The sequence below is a fragment of the Scyliorhinus canicula genome, chromosome 17 (genome assembly GCF_902713615.1).
Source record: "Scyliorhinus canicula chromosome 17, sScyCan1.1, whole genome shotgun sequence".
Taxonomy (NCBI): domain Eukaryota; kingdom Metazoa; phylum Chordata; class Chondrichthyes; order Carcharhiniformes; family Scyliorhinidae; genus Scyliorhinus; species Scyliorhinus canicula.
In genome coordinates, this window is record NC_052162.1 from 60,306,926 (window position 1) to 60,325,824 (window position 18,899).

Genomic DNA, 18,899 nt, shown 5'->3' on the forward strand with positions numbered 1-18,899 from the left:
CATTGGATGGCACTATGAGAGAAGGCAGGGCACATAAAGGTGGGGGAGGCTTTGAGGCTTTCAGGGTCCCGGGTGGAAACCATAACTGATTGCCGATCTCTCACCTTCTCCAATTCTTTACAGATATAACAAGATGGATGGAGCTGGGGACCGCACAGCGGCAGCCTTCGCGGTGCAGGCGTGGTTGGTCATTCGAGGAGATGTCGAACAGCAGGATTCTCCGCCTCAACAAGAGAACGGTGTGGCACCTGTTTGGTGACCTTGGAGGCTTGGCACCCCGTGGAGGAGGAGGATACCCACTCCCAGTGACCGTGAAGGTCACCAAAGCCCTGAACATTTATGTCACAGGTTCATTCCAGGGCTTGACTGGGGACATGCGTGGCATTTCACAACCTACAGCCCACAAAGACACCCGTGAGGTCAGAGAAGCCCTGTATGCCCGCTGATTGTATAAACTTTGAACTTGACCAAGCCCATCAAGATGCCCGGGCAGCAGAATTCTCTGCTATCGCCGGGACGTCCCAGGCCCAGGGAGTAATTGATGGCGTACATGTCGTCTTGCAAACACGTGGGCATCAAGGAGCCCCCTTCATTAAGGCATAGAATTTACAGTGCAGAAGGAACCCATTCGGCCCATCGAGTCCACACCGGCTCTTTGAAAGAGCACCCTACCCAAGCCCATACCTCCACTCTATCCCCATAACCCAAAAACCCCACCCAACATTAAGGGCAATTTTGAACACTAAGGACAATTTAGCATAGCCAATCCACCTAACCTGCGCATCTTTGGTCTGTGGGAGGAAACCGGAGCACCCGGAGGAAACCCATGCACACACGGGGAGAACGTGTAGACTCCGCACAGACAGTGAACCAAGCTGGGAATCGGATCTGGGACCCTGGAGCTGTGAAGCAATTGTGCTAACCACCATGCTCAGTACCGTGCTGCTCATGTTCAGCTCATGTGTGGCCACCACCTCCGGATCATGCATGTGTGTATGTGCGCACTTTTCAGGGAGCATCCATGACAGCTACATCCTGAACACTCGAGGATCGCCGGTGCCTTTGAGATGACGGGTTGGCGTTTGGGGGATATAGGGTACCCACTGAGGTCCTGGCTGATGATGCCAGTACGGAGGCTGGAGATCGATGCGGAGACCCGCTATAACGAGGCTCATGTTGCTACACGTGCTTTCATTGAATAGTGCATCGGACTGCTCAAAATTTGGTTTCAATGACTGGACCACTTTGGTGGTGCACTGCAGTTACCCCCCCCCTCCCCCTCCCCCCCTCCCCCTCCCCCCCAAAGAGGGTCACCCGCTTTGTGGTGGTCTGCTGTGCCCTCCACAATCTGACACAGCAGCGCAGCACTGCGTTGGAGGTGGAGGAGGAAGGAAATGCGGCTTCGTCTGAGGACGAGGTGAGGCCAGACTAAGGGGGGTTGGAGTTCGAGCCCTGAGACGACCCACATGGGGGAGCAGCCGGGGGAAGGAGGACAGGCGGTGGAAAGGGTTCGGCATGCCCAGAGGGCCAAGGTAGCCCTCATCCTCACCCACTTCTCACAGGACAAGGCCTTGTCCATTATCTCACCCCCTAGACCCCCTTCCCTCCCCAGTCACCCCTTCTCCCCCAATCCTCCCTTCCCCTAACCCCCCTTCCTCCCGATCTTCCCACTTCCATTGACCACCCACATCCCACACCCTCCCACCCATTTCCGCTACCGGCCCCATGATTACCCTGTTCCACCCTCCCAGTATCTGTGTAACATCACTCCAGAGTGATAGGCCTGAGTTGGCACTGTCAGTGGGGTCATTGTACAAGGCAGAAGGGTGGTGATAACCTGCTGTGAGGTAAGCTCTGGTGCTCCTCAATCTATGCCATAGTCTGACACATGTCTTTCTGTTGACAGCGTGCGCACCTATCACCTGCACGTGGTGTACATCAGAGGCTCTTGATCTCGAACCACTGTGCTGCGGGGGAGGGGGGTTGGCAGAGAGCAACAGGGTGTGGGGATAGAGCCAGCCCTCTATGTGGAACAGGTGTAAAACATTTTAATTGAGAACATTCAAAACCCTCATTCTCCCTAGCTACAGGTGGTGTCCCCCCCCCCGTGTCCATTCGTTGATCCTCAATCCTCTTAATTTTCTGTGCTCTGCAGCTATGTCGAGGTGTGTCCCTCGGGCACAGTGGTCAGCACTGTTACTCCACAGCGCCAGGGACCCTGGTTCGATTCCCGGCTTGGGTCACTGTCTGTGAGGAGTCTGCACATTCTCCAAGTGTCTGCGTGGGTTTCCTCCGGGCACATGTTCCGAAAGACGTGCTTGTTAGGTAATTTGGTCATTCTGAATTCTCCCTCAGTGTACCTGAACAGGCGCCAGAGTATGGTGACTAGGGGATTTTCACACTAAGTTCATTGCAGTGTTAATTTAAGCCGATTTATGACATCAATAAATGTTATTATTATTATTATTCGGATGCACATCAGAGGTGAAGGCAGCCTGCTGTTATTCGTGCCCGTTGGCCTTGGATGCCGCTGGCGGGGAAGCAGGGAGGCTGCAGAAGGATTTGGACAGGCTAGGAGAGTGAGCAAATAAGTGGCAGATGTAATACAATGTGGAAAAGTGTGAGGTTATGTACTTTGGAAGGATGAATGGGGCATAGACTATTTTCTAAATGGGGAAATGCTCAGGAAATCAAAAGCACAAAGGGATTTTGGAATCCTTGTTCAAGATTCTCTTAAGGTTAACAGCAGGTTAGGCAGTTAGGGAGGCAAATGCAATGTTAGCATTCATGTCAAGTTGGGCTAGAATACAAGAGCTGGGATGTACTTCTGAAGCTGTATAAAGCTCTGGTCAGATCCCATTTGGAGTATTGTGAGCGGTTTTGGGCTCCGTATCGAAGGAAGGATGTGCTGGCCTTGGAAATCGTCCAAGGAGGTTCACAAGAATAATCCCTGGACTAAAGAGCTTGTTGTATGAGGAATGGTTGAGGACTCTGGGTCTGTACTTGTTGGAGTTTAGAAGGATGAGGGGGGGTCGTATTGAAATTTACAGGATACTGTGAAGCCTGGATAGAGTGGATGTGGAGAGGATGTTTCCACTTGTAGGAGAAACTAGAACCAGAGGACACAATCTCAGACTAAAGGGACGATCCTTTAAAACAGAGATGAGGAGGAATTTCTTCAGCCAGAGGGTGGTGAATCTGTGGAACTTTTTGCCACAGAAGGCTGTGGAGGCCAAATCACTGAGTGTCTTTAAGACAGAGGTTCTTGATTAATAAGGTGCTCAGGGATTATGGGAAAAGGCAGGAGAATGGGGTTAAGAAAAATATCAGCCATGATTGAATGGCGGAGCAGACTTGATAGGCCGAGTGGGCTAATTATGCTCCTATGTCTTGTGGTAATATGCATCACTGTAAAAACACTAAGGGTTAATGTAAATACACTAAGACTAACTACACTAAGACTAAGACTAAGTAAACACTAGAGGGAGCACCAGAGACATTATGATATGCAGACATACAGCTAATGAACACATAGAATAGGACACGACCAATGGGCAGTCAAGACACCCAGAGGTGACACTACCACAAGGGGGCATTACACAACCCACATGTAAAAGGACAGGGCACAAATGCTCTTTCTCTTTCCACAGGCGACACTTAGAGAGAAGGATAGGGGCAGATCAGAAGCATCACACCCGCCGCATGGCTTACAGCAGACTGGTTAGTTAGACTGTGTTACTATAGCAAGATTAGCAGGAGAGTTGAACTCAAGTAGGAGAATTGTTAACTGTTCAATAAATGTGTTAAACCTATCTCCAAGTCTGAACCTTCCTTTGTCAGAGCATACATCAAGGAAGCAGCTTCTTCTACATGAAGAAGAATAACACAACATATCTTGTGGTTCTCTGGAGGGCCAAGGGCTGGAGGGTCCCGGCCACCTTTCCGGTTACACTGGGGTTGGCATGACACCCTGCTCTGCTCGCTGACCTTGTGTTGCGCCGGATTAAGAGGGGGGGGGGGGACTCGAGAGAGCTGGAGACTGCCGTTGTCTCTATGGTAGGAGGCTCCGGGTTTTCCTCCAGTGCTCCCTCCCTATCAATGTTGGCCTCGATGGCATACGTTGCCGGCACCATCTCCTGCACCAATATGCTTTGTGACTCCGCCAATCGGCTATGCACTCACCAGAGCGTCACTGACATCCCCTCTTGTATCTCACGGGCATGTGCTAGCATCGACATCAGCTCCTGGATAACCTTGTCTAGAGGCTCGGCATCTGACTGGGACCCAGCTGCGTCCTGGGATCAGCTGGGACTGCTGACTCACTCGGATATTCCAACCTCCACCCAATGTGCATCAGCAACAGTGTGGTTTTCACCTGATAGTGCCCCAGAAACCTGTCCACTAATGTCGCCTACCGAGGTGTGTCTCCGCGTTGACAGAGAGTGCCGCTAATCGTAAGAGCACTGGCGTCTTTACCTTACAAACATGTCTCTGATAATGATATTATGGTTTAGTGTGTGTCAGCTTCCATTTTGTGCCATGTGTATTTTTCATAGATATGGAATTACAGTGTAGCAATCATTTATGCACGTAAATTCATTTTGCGGTATTCCTATGATCCCTTACATTTATCTACAAGATATGTAAATTTTAAAAGATGTTAACCGCTGAGTACAGTTTTGGACTCAGCAATCCAAAAGTTATCCTTGTGGTTTCTAAGATGGATGCAGTTGTATAATGGTTATGTAAACTTGAGGTCTATACTAATAATCCAGAGAATGTAAATTCAATTGAGAATTTGGCCCAGTTTTTAAAATGCTGGACATAAAAAGATAGTATCGCTTAAAGTGACCATGAGATCCTCGGTTGTTGTAAATATTCAACTGTTCTTCGCCAGTCTATTTACAAGTGATCCTGCACTCTAAGGTGGTTGACACAACATCCCTCTGAAGTGGCCTAGAAACCAGTCAGTTGAAAGTAGCATAGGACCCTTATTCAAATACCCTCTTCAGCTTTAAATATTTTCTGATGGGAACTTCTGATGCCAATTGACCTGCTTATGCCCATATGGTGGGTGGTACACTTCTGTCTTGTAATAAACTTTTGCTTTCTGTGCACTATTCTGTAAGATTACGAGGCTTGGAAAATGGATGTTATGTGATCAAAGTTTCAGTCATTATATTTTGTTACTAATAGGGACAATATGACATGTTTCATATTGCTGTAATTGAAGGTGTAAATTGAGATTCTGGAAGGGTCCTAGCAAATTGGAAACTAGCAAACGCAACAGATTTATTCAAGAATGTAGGTGGAACTGAAAGCAGGAAAGCACAGCCCAGTTAGTCTAACATCTGTGATAGGGAAATTGCTATAATCCATTACTAAGGAAGTTATAGCAGGATATTTAGAAAAATATATTGGGATCAGGCAGAGTTTGAGAGAGAGAAATCATGTTTAATTAATTTATTAGATTTTCTTGAGGAAGTAACAAGCAAAGTGGATATAATGCATTTGATAAGGTGCCACATCAGAAATTAGTACACAAGGTAAGAGCACCTGGTGTAGCACGGATGAAGTATTAGTTAGCAAACTAGAATCAATTGTTTGTTGTTGTTTCTCTTCCCACACCTGGTGGTGCACAAGGCAGACTTTCATCTGTTTCCATTGCAAGCTTTTACTGGAACAGGTCACTCGAAGCTTATAGTTTGTGGGGCACCACTTGACACAAAGCACCTTTGACTAGAAGGCTCTCCTGCTCTGACCACCTGCAATTGTAGGAAGGATTTTGCAGGTTGACACTCATCCGGTTGCCTGCGGTATGAATACATTTCCTTGGTCATCAAACGTTGTGTGGGACTTGAGCCCGGTGCTTCTGGTTCAGAGGCAGGGATGCTACCCACTGCCCCACAGGACCTCCGAAATGGAATCACTGACTAGGGATAAATGGGTCTTTTTCAGGTTGGCAAGCTGTAACGACTGGAGTGCCACAGGGCTCAGTGCTGCAGTTCAACTGTTTATATATAGATGAATTGGATAAAGGGATTCAATATGTGCAAGATAAATTTACCAATGACACCAAGATAGGTAGGAAATAAGCTGTCAAGAGGAGGTAAAGTGTCTCCAAAGTGATACAGCTAGGTTAAGTGAGTAGACAAGGTTTAGCAGATGAAGCATAATATGGGAATTGTGAACGTGCCACTTTGGAGGAAAGAATAAAAACGCAGTATGCTGTTTAAATTGAGTGAGATTGCAGATAACTGTGATATGGGAAGATCTGGGGGCCCTGGTACATTAATCATAAAATGTTAGTATGCTGGTAGAGCAAGCGATTAGCAGGCAAATGGAATGTTGGCATTTAATGCAATTGGAATGGAATATAAAAGTAGGTACGTTTTCCTGTAGCTGTGCAAGGCCTTGATGAGACCACACCTGGATTACTTTGTACAATTTTGGTCTGATTTGAAAAAATATATAATTACAATGTTAGAATTATTAAAAGTTGGGCGGCATGGTGGCACGGCAGCAAGGACCCAGATTCGATTCTGGCACATTCTCCCCGTGTCTGTGTAGGTTCACCCCCACAACCCAAAGATGTGCAGGGTAGGTGGATTGGCCACACTTAATTGGAGTCTGTTCGTGGGTGTTCTCAGAATTCCATTAATTGAAAAAAAAGAATTGGGTACTTTAAACTTATTTAAAAAAAAGGATTAGAAATAATTCAGAGAAGCTACAGTCGAATCATTTCTGGAATGAAGAGCTTACCTTACAAAGAAAGATTAAACAAGTTAAGCCTATACGCATTAGAGTTTAGAAGAATGATAAGAAATCTCATTGAAACATATGGTTGGCACGGCGGCACAGTGGTTAGCACTGCTGCCTCAGAGCACCAGGGACCCAGGTTCGATTCTGACCTTGAGGACCCTATTGTGTGGACTTTGCGCATTGTCCCCGTGGCTGCGTGAGTTTCTTCAAGCTGCTCCGGCGTCCTCCCACAGTCCAAAGATGTACAGGTTAGATGGATTGGCATGCTAAATGTCCCCTTAGTGTCCAATGGTTTGGTGGGATTACGGGGGTCAGGCAGTGACTGGGCCTGGGTAGGGTGCTCTTTCAGAGGGTCGGTGGAGACTCGATGGTCCATCTGTACAGTACTGATTCTATGCCGAGGGGACTTTAATAGGATGTGCGCGCGCGAATCTGACCTGCTAGTTAGTGCCCCCGAGACACAACCTTGCCACCCCCCACAAGTCCCCCCAGCCCTCACCTAAGCCCCCCCCCCCCCCCCCCCCCCCCCCCGGCCAGCAGCACGGCGCCTGCCCGATTGTGGCAGTGCTGGACACAGTTCACAGTCGCCATGCTGAGTTCGCGACCGTGCCCCGCGTGGTCAGGAACTTGGTCCATTGGGGGCGGAGCATTGGGGGAGTAAGCTGTCCCCAATGGCATGCGGTTGCTTCTCGACAATGCCGTTTTGGAGGTGGGGGGGAGCATCTGAAAATAGTAGCTGCCCAGATTTGGTCGTAAAATGAGATTCTCGGCCCGATCACCAATTACGAAACCGCCTTCGGCAAGCAGAGAATTCTGGCCCATATCTGTCATGCAACTATAAAAAGAGAAAACTATCTTCGACATTGGGCAAGATTTTCTCCAATATCAGCAAAGGCCAATGATGGGCGGGAGAAGCAGCATTGAGGGTGCCAATAGAAATGCCGACTTTTTCCATCATAAAGTCCAAGACTTGGAGAAACAAAAATGGGTTTCACAATTATCACTAGTGGGCGGACCACCAAATCAGACATTCAATGATCCAGGTGCCAATTTTAAAGACCAACCGTGTGCATATCTAGTAAAAGCCAGGAAACTACCTTCACCTAGGCGCACTCCCTTGGCAGCCCTCTAGCATCAAGTTTTTTTTTTATAAATTTAGATTACCCAATTATTTTTTCCAATTAAGGGGCAATTTAGCGTGACCAATCCACCTACTCTGCACATTTTTGGGTTGTGGGGGCGAAACCCACGCAAACACGGGGAGAATGTGCAAACTCCACACGGACAGTGACCCAGAGCCGGGATCGAACCTGGGACCTCAGCGCCGTGAGGCGGTTGTGCTAACCACTAGGCCACCGTGCTGCCCCTCTAGCATCAAGTTGGCACTACTCCAGCACCCCTCGCACTACCCTAGCATCCCCTGCACTACCATGACACCCTCTGAGTGCTGAACTCACCTTTGAGCTCCCCTAAGAGCATGTTCGCCTGGTGCACGCCCACGAAGACCAGTCATACTTCACGTCATTCTGACAGCATGCCGCTGTGGATGGATGTTTTGACGTTATAATTCTAGTGTATGGATCTGTTAATTTTATGTTAATTATTTCAATGAGGTTCCCGACATTGAACATTGTAAAACAGGTGCTGTCACTGACAGTGGGAGGGAACAATCACTTCCTCCTTTTATGTTTTTATGAAATGCAACTTTGGCCTTCTTATGATACTTTTCGCTCCCATCTCCAAACACGCCCGCCAAAAAGCCAGCCACTGGGGGTGATTCTCCAATATGGAGGCCAAGTGTTCGCGCCGTTGTGAACGCCGTCGCCGGGCATGGCGCTGGAGTGGTTCATGCCGCTCCAGCCTCCTTATGCGGCGCCGAATGGGCGCCGCGCCAACCCGCGCATGCACAGTTGGGCCGCGCAAAGCTGCACATGCTACGGGGACTTCTTCCGTGCGCCGGCCCCAACCCAACATGGGTTCGGTGCTCAGGGGCCAGCTGCTCCAGGAAGTAGGCCCGGGGGGAGACTCCAACGGAGGCCCCCCCCCCCCCCCCCCCCCCCCCCCCAGGTGAAGGAGTCCCTTTCCCCCCCCACACAGGCCGCCCCCCGAACGTTCCCATTGAGTTCCCGCCGGCAGCGACCAGGGGTGAACGGCGCCGGCGGGACTCTGTTGTGTCGGAGTGGCCGCTCAGCCCATTCAGGGCGGAGAATCGGGGGCTCTGCCGATTCCAGCAGCCAGCGGCGAACTCAATGGGAACGCAAATGGCGCCGATTCTCCATACTTCGGAGAATTGGGGATTCTCCGGCCTGGCGCGGGGCTCTGAGAATCGCCCCTATTGCTTTTGAAAAGGCGTCTTTATGTGGTCAGACATAAAGTAAAGCAATTTGTCCTGTGTTTTGAATATATATAAGGAGCAAATAATTGCCTAATATCAAATTATTTCTGATGCGGAACATCTGGGATCTGGTGTCAGTAATATGAGAAAAGAAATCTGAATTTCCTCAAATAAGCAAGGCCTTGAGTGGAAGAGAGGTAGTTCTTGTGGCACCGTTGGTTGTGACCCTGCCTCTGAGCCAGAAGCTCTGAGTTCAAGTCCCACTTTGGGACTTGATGGCCATGGAAGGTGTGTTCATAACATGGTCAAACAGGTTGAACTCCTTCTGATACACCCATGGCAGATAGTAAGAGCAGGATAGTCTCCTGGTCAAGCATGTTTAATACAGGGTGGCGCTCCTCATGTAATAGTGTCTGGTACCAGACTAGTGACCTGTTCCAGGAAAATCTAGCTATGAAAATGGACATAAGCGCATGCTTTGTCTGCTTTGTGCAAGACTAGCTGTGGGAAAGCCTGTAGTGAAAGAGGAAAATGACATTTGATTAAATTTCACTTTAGTGCAATATAGTCCAAAAGATTTTACCAACACTGAAAGAAAGGTGTCACTATTTTCTTTAAATGCAAAATTTGAACAAAGCAGAAAGGAGCTAAATTTTGTTTTTGGTAATGCTAAAACTTACATTTACTCCAGGTATAGAGGCCCTGATTCCATGGAAGCCTGGGAATGATGTAGGGAGGAACTAACGCTTGCTCAGGAGCATTAAAATATTTTGGGTGATCACAAGCTGATCACATGCCCAAATCTGGTAATGGGGGAACATCTGCTGAGGCATTTGCTACAGAATAAATTGGCTCACATTCCTAACTCTGTGACTAAAGGGAAAATATTACTTGAATTGCATGTGTGTGTGAGTGTGAGAGAGAGCACATGGGAGTGTGAGAGAGCTTGTGGGAGTGTGCTTGTGGGAATGAGAGTGATTATGTGCCCGTCTTACTTCTAGTCTCGGGTTTCTCGCTCACCCTGATCCCCACACACCAACATGTACTCACATGGTTGAGGATGAATGATAGAGCACCCTGAGACGGAGTGAGCCTGACATACACACTCTGACCCCCTCACACTCTAATGGTCATTTTAATTAATTATTCTTTTTTTAAACTTACAATATATTGCTAACGTTACTTTATTTGTGATCCTTAACTCGAATTTAAAAGAAAAATTCAGTTCAAGGTTGTGTCAGATCCTGTTTTGTTTGAAATTTGCTCATTGGCCTGTTGAGTGAGAAAAACATAGAAATGTGCCCCACCCCTCCTGCAAACTAAAAGATTAGACAAACCTGTCTTATGTGATGTACTTTCAGCATAACCTGAAAAGAAATTTCTCCTGAATATTCTGCTTTAAAGAATACACTGTGCCATAATTTCTCTCGTAGTGACAAATAAAATTGAATGTTGTTGCTTACCATGTCAGTAATTCCTAGAGAAGCAAGTAATGCCTTAGAGTCAAAGTGTACATGACTGAACTCTTTTGACCATGATTTCTTTCTTTGTGATGAATGAGGATTTTGATCTTCTGAAGATATTTTTGATCTGGTGACGCTGTCACTCCCTTTCGTATTGAAGGTAATGTGGGTTGCATTTTCACGGAGGAACTCTTTGATATGTTCTGTTGTCAGATGCTTTCCAGGATCTTGTTGTCCTCTCTTGTGTAGAAGTTCCATGAAAGCCTCAAGACTTTGCCTTCTCTCACTTTGTGCAATAGTATAACGCAGCTTCTCAACTGATAAGTCATTAACTGTTTTATCTGATATGCTGTCCCTCTTTTTGATGGATGGTGGCTGAAAACTCTTCCCTAAAATTATATCTCCATTGTCATCACTGTCGTGGAAAATCCAAGCACCTTTATCACTTTCTAAATGTTCTATATCAAACAGACCAACATCTTCATGTATTATTTTGTCATCTTCAATGCCACTCTCTTCCACTTCTGTTTCCTCCTCTATTTCGTCATCAGGGTCGGCATGTTCTCGATCTGCTGGCACATCATGGGCCACCAGACGTATAATTAATTCTTTTTTATTGGTCACATCTTTTAGAAGTTCTATTTTAGAAATGTCGGGGTTGAACAAATTTATGAAGGAGTTTCTAGCAATGACCTGTTACACATAAAATATGTATTAGATTTTATCTTATGCAGCAAGATTAAAATAATGCAGTTATCCCTCCCATTGTCCAGCAAATCACAGAATAGAATCGTAGGCAGGAATTTTCTAGTCCTACCAGCAGCGGGCAGTGGCACAGACAGGACTGGAAAAGTTAGAGAGTTGTTCCTGAACCATGACCAAATATTCCTGCCAGCGGGAAAACAGAGTGATTCCTGTTGGCGCAAGGAAAAACCTTGGCATGCCATGCTATGGCACTTGGAAATTCTTTTTGCAGAATTGGCTTCTCCATGCCATTCCATGGCACTCCAGGGTCTGCGCTGCAACTGAGAAGGGTGGGGGCGGGACCTCATCTCTTTGACAGGACTCGTACTTCTGTGATGGAGGGATTCTGATTTCAAATAGCTGCTGCAGCACTCCCCACCCAACCCAGATTGTTGGCATGGCACCTCCCCCCCACACACACACACAGAACCCAGGTCCATCATTAAGTCCCCTTCCAGCCTCCCACTTATTTATCCGCTCAGCCCCACTCAACCGCCCCTCTACCCCCCTCAACTCTTCAAGTACCTCCTTCAGCACCCCCTTCAATTTCCCTGTAGGCCTTGCCCCTTAGAAGTGCCAGCTGGCATCTTGAAGTCTGAGTGGGGGGGGGGGGGGGGGGGGGGGGGTGTAAGATGTTAAGTACCTTCCCAACAATTGCCACCAGGTTGCGAAAGGAGGTCCCTCCTGGGAAGTGAGACTCAGAGGGGCTTGAGCTGGGCTGGAGGGGCTCAGGTCAGGGATCCTTACTGGGATTGGGTTCTCTCTATCTGCAGCCTTTAAACCCATTAAACGATCAGTCTATATGTAAACATTCAAGTTTTCTTAAAATAAAGTGTAAGTGTTCTCAGCTGTACTGTTAGAACATTTAAACAGTCACTCAGAATCTCAGAAATACACACCCCTCATAATAAAGTGAAAGTGTTCTCATCTGTAAACCTAAACTATTTAAAAAATCTTCTGTATGCCAAATTTAAAGGCCTGTGAGGTGAAGGTAAAAATTATCTCTTTAAACTGGTGGAAACATTTGAAGTGGTTTTGACAGTCAATTTAATTGTCCTTTAAAGTATCAAAGAATAGTTACAGTACAGGAGGTCATTTGACCTATTGTGTTCATGCAAGTTCTCTGCAAGAGCAATTCAGCTTGTCTCATGCACACTTGACCTTTCCTCTTGTCTTGAAAATTTTTCCTCTTTAGGTAATTATCCAATTCTTTCCTGAAAGCCAGGAATGAATCTACTAGTATCTCACACTCCGGTTCTTTTGCCATTCACCTTATATCAATGTGCACTGGTTCTTGATCTTTCCACAATGGGAATAGTTTCTCTCGAGTGATTTTTCTTATGACTTTTCATGAATTGGAGAATCTCTATCAAAACTCCCTATAAACTTTAAATTTTGAAAGAGATCAACCCAGCTTCTTCAAGCTATCCATGTAATTAAATCCCAAAAACTACTTTTGTAACTCTTTTCTATACCCTCTCTGAAGCCTCATAACCTTCTAAAGAGTTGGGCCCAGAATTGGGCATAGTACTCTAGTTGAGGACCTTGTAAAGCGTCATCTTCTTCTTTTCTACCTTTTGGATTGGGTTTTACACATAAGATGAGGTCCTCATGCTCCTAATTTAATAGGCAGGAGTGGGTCCATTCCCAACTTTTTATGCTTGCCCTGGAACAAGCTATTGACAATCAAACCATTAATTGATTTGAGCAGGCCTTCTGCCCTCATCAGAGAATACGTACCACGGACATCCGGTGGTGGCCATGGAGTGAGAGGTCGTTTATTTGGTAGCTCACTGTCGTGGTGGACCTTTGGGACCTTTTCCCCCGACTTATGGGGCATTTGATCGATAAAATTGGAGACTGGGGAGGTAGAGAAGAAGAATCCCCCACCAGTTTATGGAGTTGTGGACCAGAAATGGTTTTGCAAAGGAGAGATTGTTGGACAAAGAAAGGAGTGGAGTCTGCAGCACAGGAAAATATAGTGGACGCTCAGGAACTGGGATTGCCAGCCCAGTGGTCAACAGAGCAGCTGTTGGAATTTCTTCAGGAGAACTTCGTCAAGTAAAAATGGGAATGCCTGGACCCGATTAAGACGAGGATTGATCGGGTGGAACAAAGATTGGAAGCCCAGGGACACGCGATCCAGAAGGTGGAAAAGGCGATGGCTGAGCACGACGACCAGCTAACCGTAATGGCGGCGATGGAGCTGATAAGGGTCCACCAGAAAAGGCTACAGGAGAAGATGATCTGGAAAACAGGTCGCGTAGGCAGAACCTGAGGATCCTTGGCCTCCCAGAGGGCATCGAAGGATCAGAAGCAGGGGCATATGTGGCACGTATGTCCGAAAAGCTGCAGGGGGAAGGTGCATTTACTCGACCCTTGGAAGTGGACAGGGCACACAGAGCGCTTGCGAGAAAGCCAGGGATGAATGAGCCGCCAAGGTCGATGGTGGTACGAATGCACCGGATCCTGGATAAGGAACAGGGGCGAAATTCTCCCCTACCCGGCGGGGTGGGGGTTCCCGGCGTAGCAGAGTGGCTCCAACCACTCAGGCGTCGGGCTTCCCCGAAAGGTGTGGAATTCTCCTCACCTTTAGGGGTTAGGCCCGTGCCTGAATGGCTCCCGCTCCGCTGACTGCCTTTAGCGCCACGCCGCACGGCGTCGGGGCTGGCCGAAAGGCCTTCGCGGTCGGCGTGAGTCCGCGCATGTGCTGGAGCGTCAGCAGCCGTTGACGTCACCACCGGCGCATGCGCGGTGGAGGGGGTCTCTTCCACCTCAGCCATGGTGGAGGCCGGGCGGCGGCAGAAGAAAAAGAGAGCCCCCACGGCACAGGCCCGCCCGCCGATCGGTGGGCCCCGATCACAGGCCAGGCCACCGTGGGGGCACCTCCCGGGGTCTGATCGCCCCACGCCCCCCCCAGGACCCCGGGGGCCCACTTGCGCCACCTCCTCCCACCGGCACAGGGGTGGTTTAAACCACGTCGGTGGGAGAGGCCTGACAGTGGCGGGACTTCGGTCCATCGGGGGGCCCGCCGATCGGCGGGGTGCGATTCCCGCTCCCGCCGATTCCCAGGCGGAGAATTCCGGCCACGTCGTGGGCTGGATTTACGCCGGCCCCGGGCAATTCCCCGACCCTGCTGGGGGTCGGAGAATTTTGCCCCAGATCGTAGAGGTGGGGCAGGCAGACAAGGATATGTAAATGGGAAGGTAACGAGCTACGCATTTACCAGGACTTGGATGTGGAACTGGCCAAAAGAAGGGCAAGTTTCAACAAAGTCAAAGTGGCCCTCTTCAAGAAGGGGGTGAAGTTCGGCATGTTGTATCCAGCTCATTTGTGGGTTACTTATGAGGGTAAAGAACTTTATTTTGTTCTTTATTTTGGATTACCGGATGAAGCGATGAACTTTGTTAAGGAGAGGGGACTGGCAGGTGATGGAGGACATTGAACTTGAGGGCAAGTAATTCTGTGCCTATGCTGCTAAATTTCTTTTCTTTTTGGATTGTGCATATCGTGTCTTTGTACCAATTTTTGGGCCGATGCTCAGTTTTTTATGTGGGTTAACTTTGTTCTTGTTGGGAGTTGGTGGGTGGAATTTTCTTCTTTGTGTTTGATGGGGACTATGATCTTTTGTATTTGTATGTTTGAGCGAGGCGGAGGGAGATCAGTGGGGTAGGATGCTTGGCACATTGGGCGGGGCTACCAGGCTAGCTGGATGGCCTAGCTCACGGAAGTGCAGTGGGGGGCGAGCAGGTGACTAGTTTGGTATGGGGGTTGGGATTGTTGTGTTGTTAGTGGGAGGGGGTGGGAGCAGGGGAATTGTTCTGCTGACAGGGGAGTGACTGGTGCTGGGAGACAAACTGGAGGTCGATGATGGTGGGTGCCCAAGGGCGGGCCTAAGAAGGGTGATGGTTGATGGGGATGGTTGCCCCCCCCGACCAGGCTGATCACATGGAACGTGATGGAGGTGGCCTCATGTAAGGGCACAGGTTTGGGGGCATTGGTAACGGCTCCTCTGCCGTTCACGCCTGCCCAATGGTAGTGGCGGCCCTGAGAGATTGGGGGCAGTGGTGGAAGCATATGGGAATGGAGGGAGCGTCTGTGTGGGCTCCAATTTGTGGTAATCACCGGTTTGTCCCGGGGAGGATGGATGGAGGATTACGGAGGTGGCAGAGAGCAGAGATTGAGAGGCTGGGGGATTTATTTAATGGTGGGTGCTTTCTCTGTTTGGAGGATTTGGATGAGGGGTTTGAATTGCCGCGAGGGTTTCGGTATCTACAAGTGAGGGATTTTGTGCAAAGGCAGGTTTTGACATTTCTGTTTCTACTACCACAGGGGATACAGGAGAACGTAGTTTCTAGAATGGGGGTGGGGAGGGGAAGGTATCAGAAATCTATAAAGAACTTTTGGAGTGTCAGGAAACCCAGGTAGGTGAGCTTAAGCGTAAATGGGAAGATGAGTTGGGAAAAGAGTCAGAGGCGGGTCTGTGGGAGGATACCCTGAGCAGAGTCAACATGACCTCATAATGTGCCAGGCTCAGCCTGATACAATTCAAGGTGGTTCACAGGGTACACATGACGGTGGCCCAGATGAGCAGGTTCTTTAGAGTGGAGGACAGGTGTGTGAGGTGTGCAGGAAGCCCCGCAAACCATGTCCACATGTTTTGAGCATGCCCGAAGCTTAGGGGATTCTGGCAGGGATTTGCGGATGTCATGTACACGGTACTAAAAATGAGGGTGGCGCCAAGTCCTGAGGTGGCGATCTTTGGAGTGTCGGAAAACCCAGGAGTCCAGGGGGCGAAAGAGGCTGACGTTTTGGTCTTTGCCTCCTTGGTAGCCCAGAGACAGATATTACTAGCGTGGAGGAACTCGAAGCCCCTGAAATCAGGGGTATGGATTAGTGACATGGCTGGGTTTCTCAGACTTGAGAAAATTAAGTTTGCCCTGAGAGGATCAACGTTAGGGTTCGTCCGGAGGTGGCAGCCGTTTACCGACTTCTTCGGAGAAAACTTAACTGTCAGCAGATTCGATAAGAGGGGGTGGGGAGGGGGGTCTTAGGGGGTAGGGGGAGTTAGCTATTTTGTGTTTAGAGTAGGCGGGATCAAGGGAAGATGCAGGGATGTGTTAGGCACTGAACTATGTGTACATTGGTATTTGTATTGTTTAGTGTTATAAAATCATAAATGCCTTAATAAAATGTTTTTTTTTAAAAACATGGATATTTGTTAACGCCGAAAGCAAATCCTGTTCTCACGACTCTTACAACCTGAGGCACTCCCAGGTGCCACAGATCTTTGGAGGGTGTTTGGCTCCTTGATGATATAGAGTACCCCAGAAGGCATGTATAATGACACATGACAATTGCTCAGAGTGCATCTGAGGAATGTTACATTGCTGCAAATTCTGCCACAAGGTCCATGGTCAAAAAAATAATTGGCTGTCTGAAGATGCGCCTCCAATGTTTGGACCGGTCAGGCAAGGCTCTTCAGTGCTCACCACAGAGGGTCTCCAACATCATCATTGTCCCTACACAACCTTGCACTGCCGGGGGGGATGATTTCCCGGAGGGCGGTATTGAGGAGTGAGGCATCAGGACCTAGGGACATGCACGCCAAGGTCTCTCTGGTGCCCCTAGACTTCCTAGCAACCTACCATACATTGTGTATTCCCTTGCCTTGTTAGTCCTCCCAAAATGCACAACACTTTTCATTCCGTTTGCCACTGGTCTGCCCATCTGATCAGCCTGTCAATGTCATTCTGTAATCTAAGGCTTTCCTTCTCGCTATTTACCACACCAATCTTTGCGTCATCTGCATACTTATTGATCATACCTCCCACATTCACATCAAGATCATCAATGTACACTACAGCAAGGGACCCAGCATCAATCCCTGTAGTACACCACTGGACACAGGTTTCCAGTCACAAAAACAACCTCCGATTATCGCCCTCTGCCTCCTGCCATTAAGCCTATTTTAGATCCAATGTGCCAGATTTCCCTGGATCACATGGGCTCTTACCCTATTGACCAGTCTCCCATGTGGGAGCTCATCAAAAGCCATACTGAAGTCCATGCAGATGATCAATTACACTGCCCTCATCTACACACCTCATCTAAAAATTCTATCAAATTTGTTAGACATGATCTCCCCCCCTGACAACATCCTGCTGACTATCCTTGATTAACACTTGCCTCTCCAAGAGGAGATTAATTCCGTCTCCCAGAATATTTTCCAATAATTTCCCGATCACTGATGTTAGACTCACTGATCTGTAATTACCTGGTTGTCCCTAATTCCCTGTTTGAATAATGGTACCACATTAACAGTCCTCTGGCACCTCTCCTGTGGCCAGACAGGCTTTGAAAATTAGCGTCAGAACCCCTGCAATCTCCTCTCTTGCCTCACACAGCAGTCTAGGATACATTGCATCTGGAACTGGGATACATTCATTTTTAAGCCTTCTAAAACTCTCAATTCTAATGTTTAATTATATCATAGTCTCTCTCCCTGCTTTCTATACCAACATTGCACTCCTCCATTGTGAATACATATGTCAAATACTTATTTAATACCCTCTACCCTCTGGATAATAAATGCTTTTCCTCAAATCCCCTGCCTATTACCTTAAATCTATGCCCCCAATCATTTAATACATCACCTATGTCTTTCGGTTCCACACACAGATTGCCACTTTGATCCTCAATGGGCCCTACTCTTTCCCTTGTTACTCTTTTGCCCTTAATGTATTCATTAAACACCTTACATCTTTCACAGAATCACAGAATAATAGTGCAGAAGAAGCCCTTTGGCCCATCGAGCCTGCACCGATGCATGGAAAACACCAGACCTGCCTACCTAATCCCATTTTCCTTTATTTTGCCCGCCAATGTTTTTTCATGCATCCTCTTCACTCTCCTAATTTCTTTTTTTAAGTATCCACCTGCACTTCTCTAGAGCATCCACTGTTTTGAGTCCTCTGTATCTGCCATAAGTCTTGCTTTTACTTCTTAACCAATCCTATATATCCCTTCATGTGGAGGGTTATCTGGACTTTGTGGTCCCACCCTTTATCTTTATGGGAACATGTTGGCCCTGTACTCTATCTATTTCTGATCTGCTCTGATGTGGAATTTGCTGTAAGTAGTTGCTCCCAGTCCACTTTGGCCAGATCCTACCTTATCACATTAAAATCGGCCTTCCCCCAATTCAGAACCTGTATTTTCGGTCTATCTTTGTCCTTTTCCATAACTACCTTAAATCTTATCGAATTATCCTGACTACCTGTCTGCCCGCTTCTTCTGACTGGTGGTCACACATTGCCTCTCTGACTGCACTTCTTTAAGCTTCAGGGTCAAAAAATGTGCGAACCTCAAACCTCTCAGACTCACGGATGCATTGCTGTGCTTCCAGCTAACGCTCAAGCTCCAAAATCTGGCTCTCAAGCTGGTTAAACTGGTTGCACTTTCTGCACATACGTCATCCAGACTGCAAGGAGTGTCTAAGAATTGCCACTTGCTGCTGGCCGTGCAGGTGTGGGCTGAGCTCCTCAGTCATACATTTATTTCAAAGACTCGGATTCTCTGTTCATGAGACTGAG

The 18,899-nt window shown here is 48.0% G+C and overlaps 1 protein-coding gene across 1 annotated transcript in view; it reads right to left on the minus strand.

The window, feature by feature from the left end:
* The window catches only part of LOC119951471, a 212,420-nt gene that overhangs the window by 24,706 nt on the left and 168,815 nt on the right, over positions 1-18,899 (minus strand). Inside the window, exon 13 of the mRNA XM_038774682.1 lies at positions 10,561-11,253. Within this exon, the coding sequence (XP_038630610.1) occupies positions 10,561-11,253 (693 nt within the window). The remainder of the gene's footprint in view (positions 1-10,560; positions 11,254-18,899) is intronic.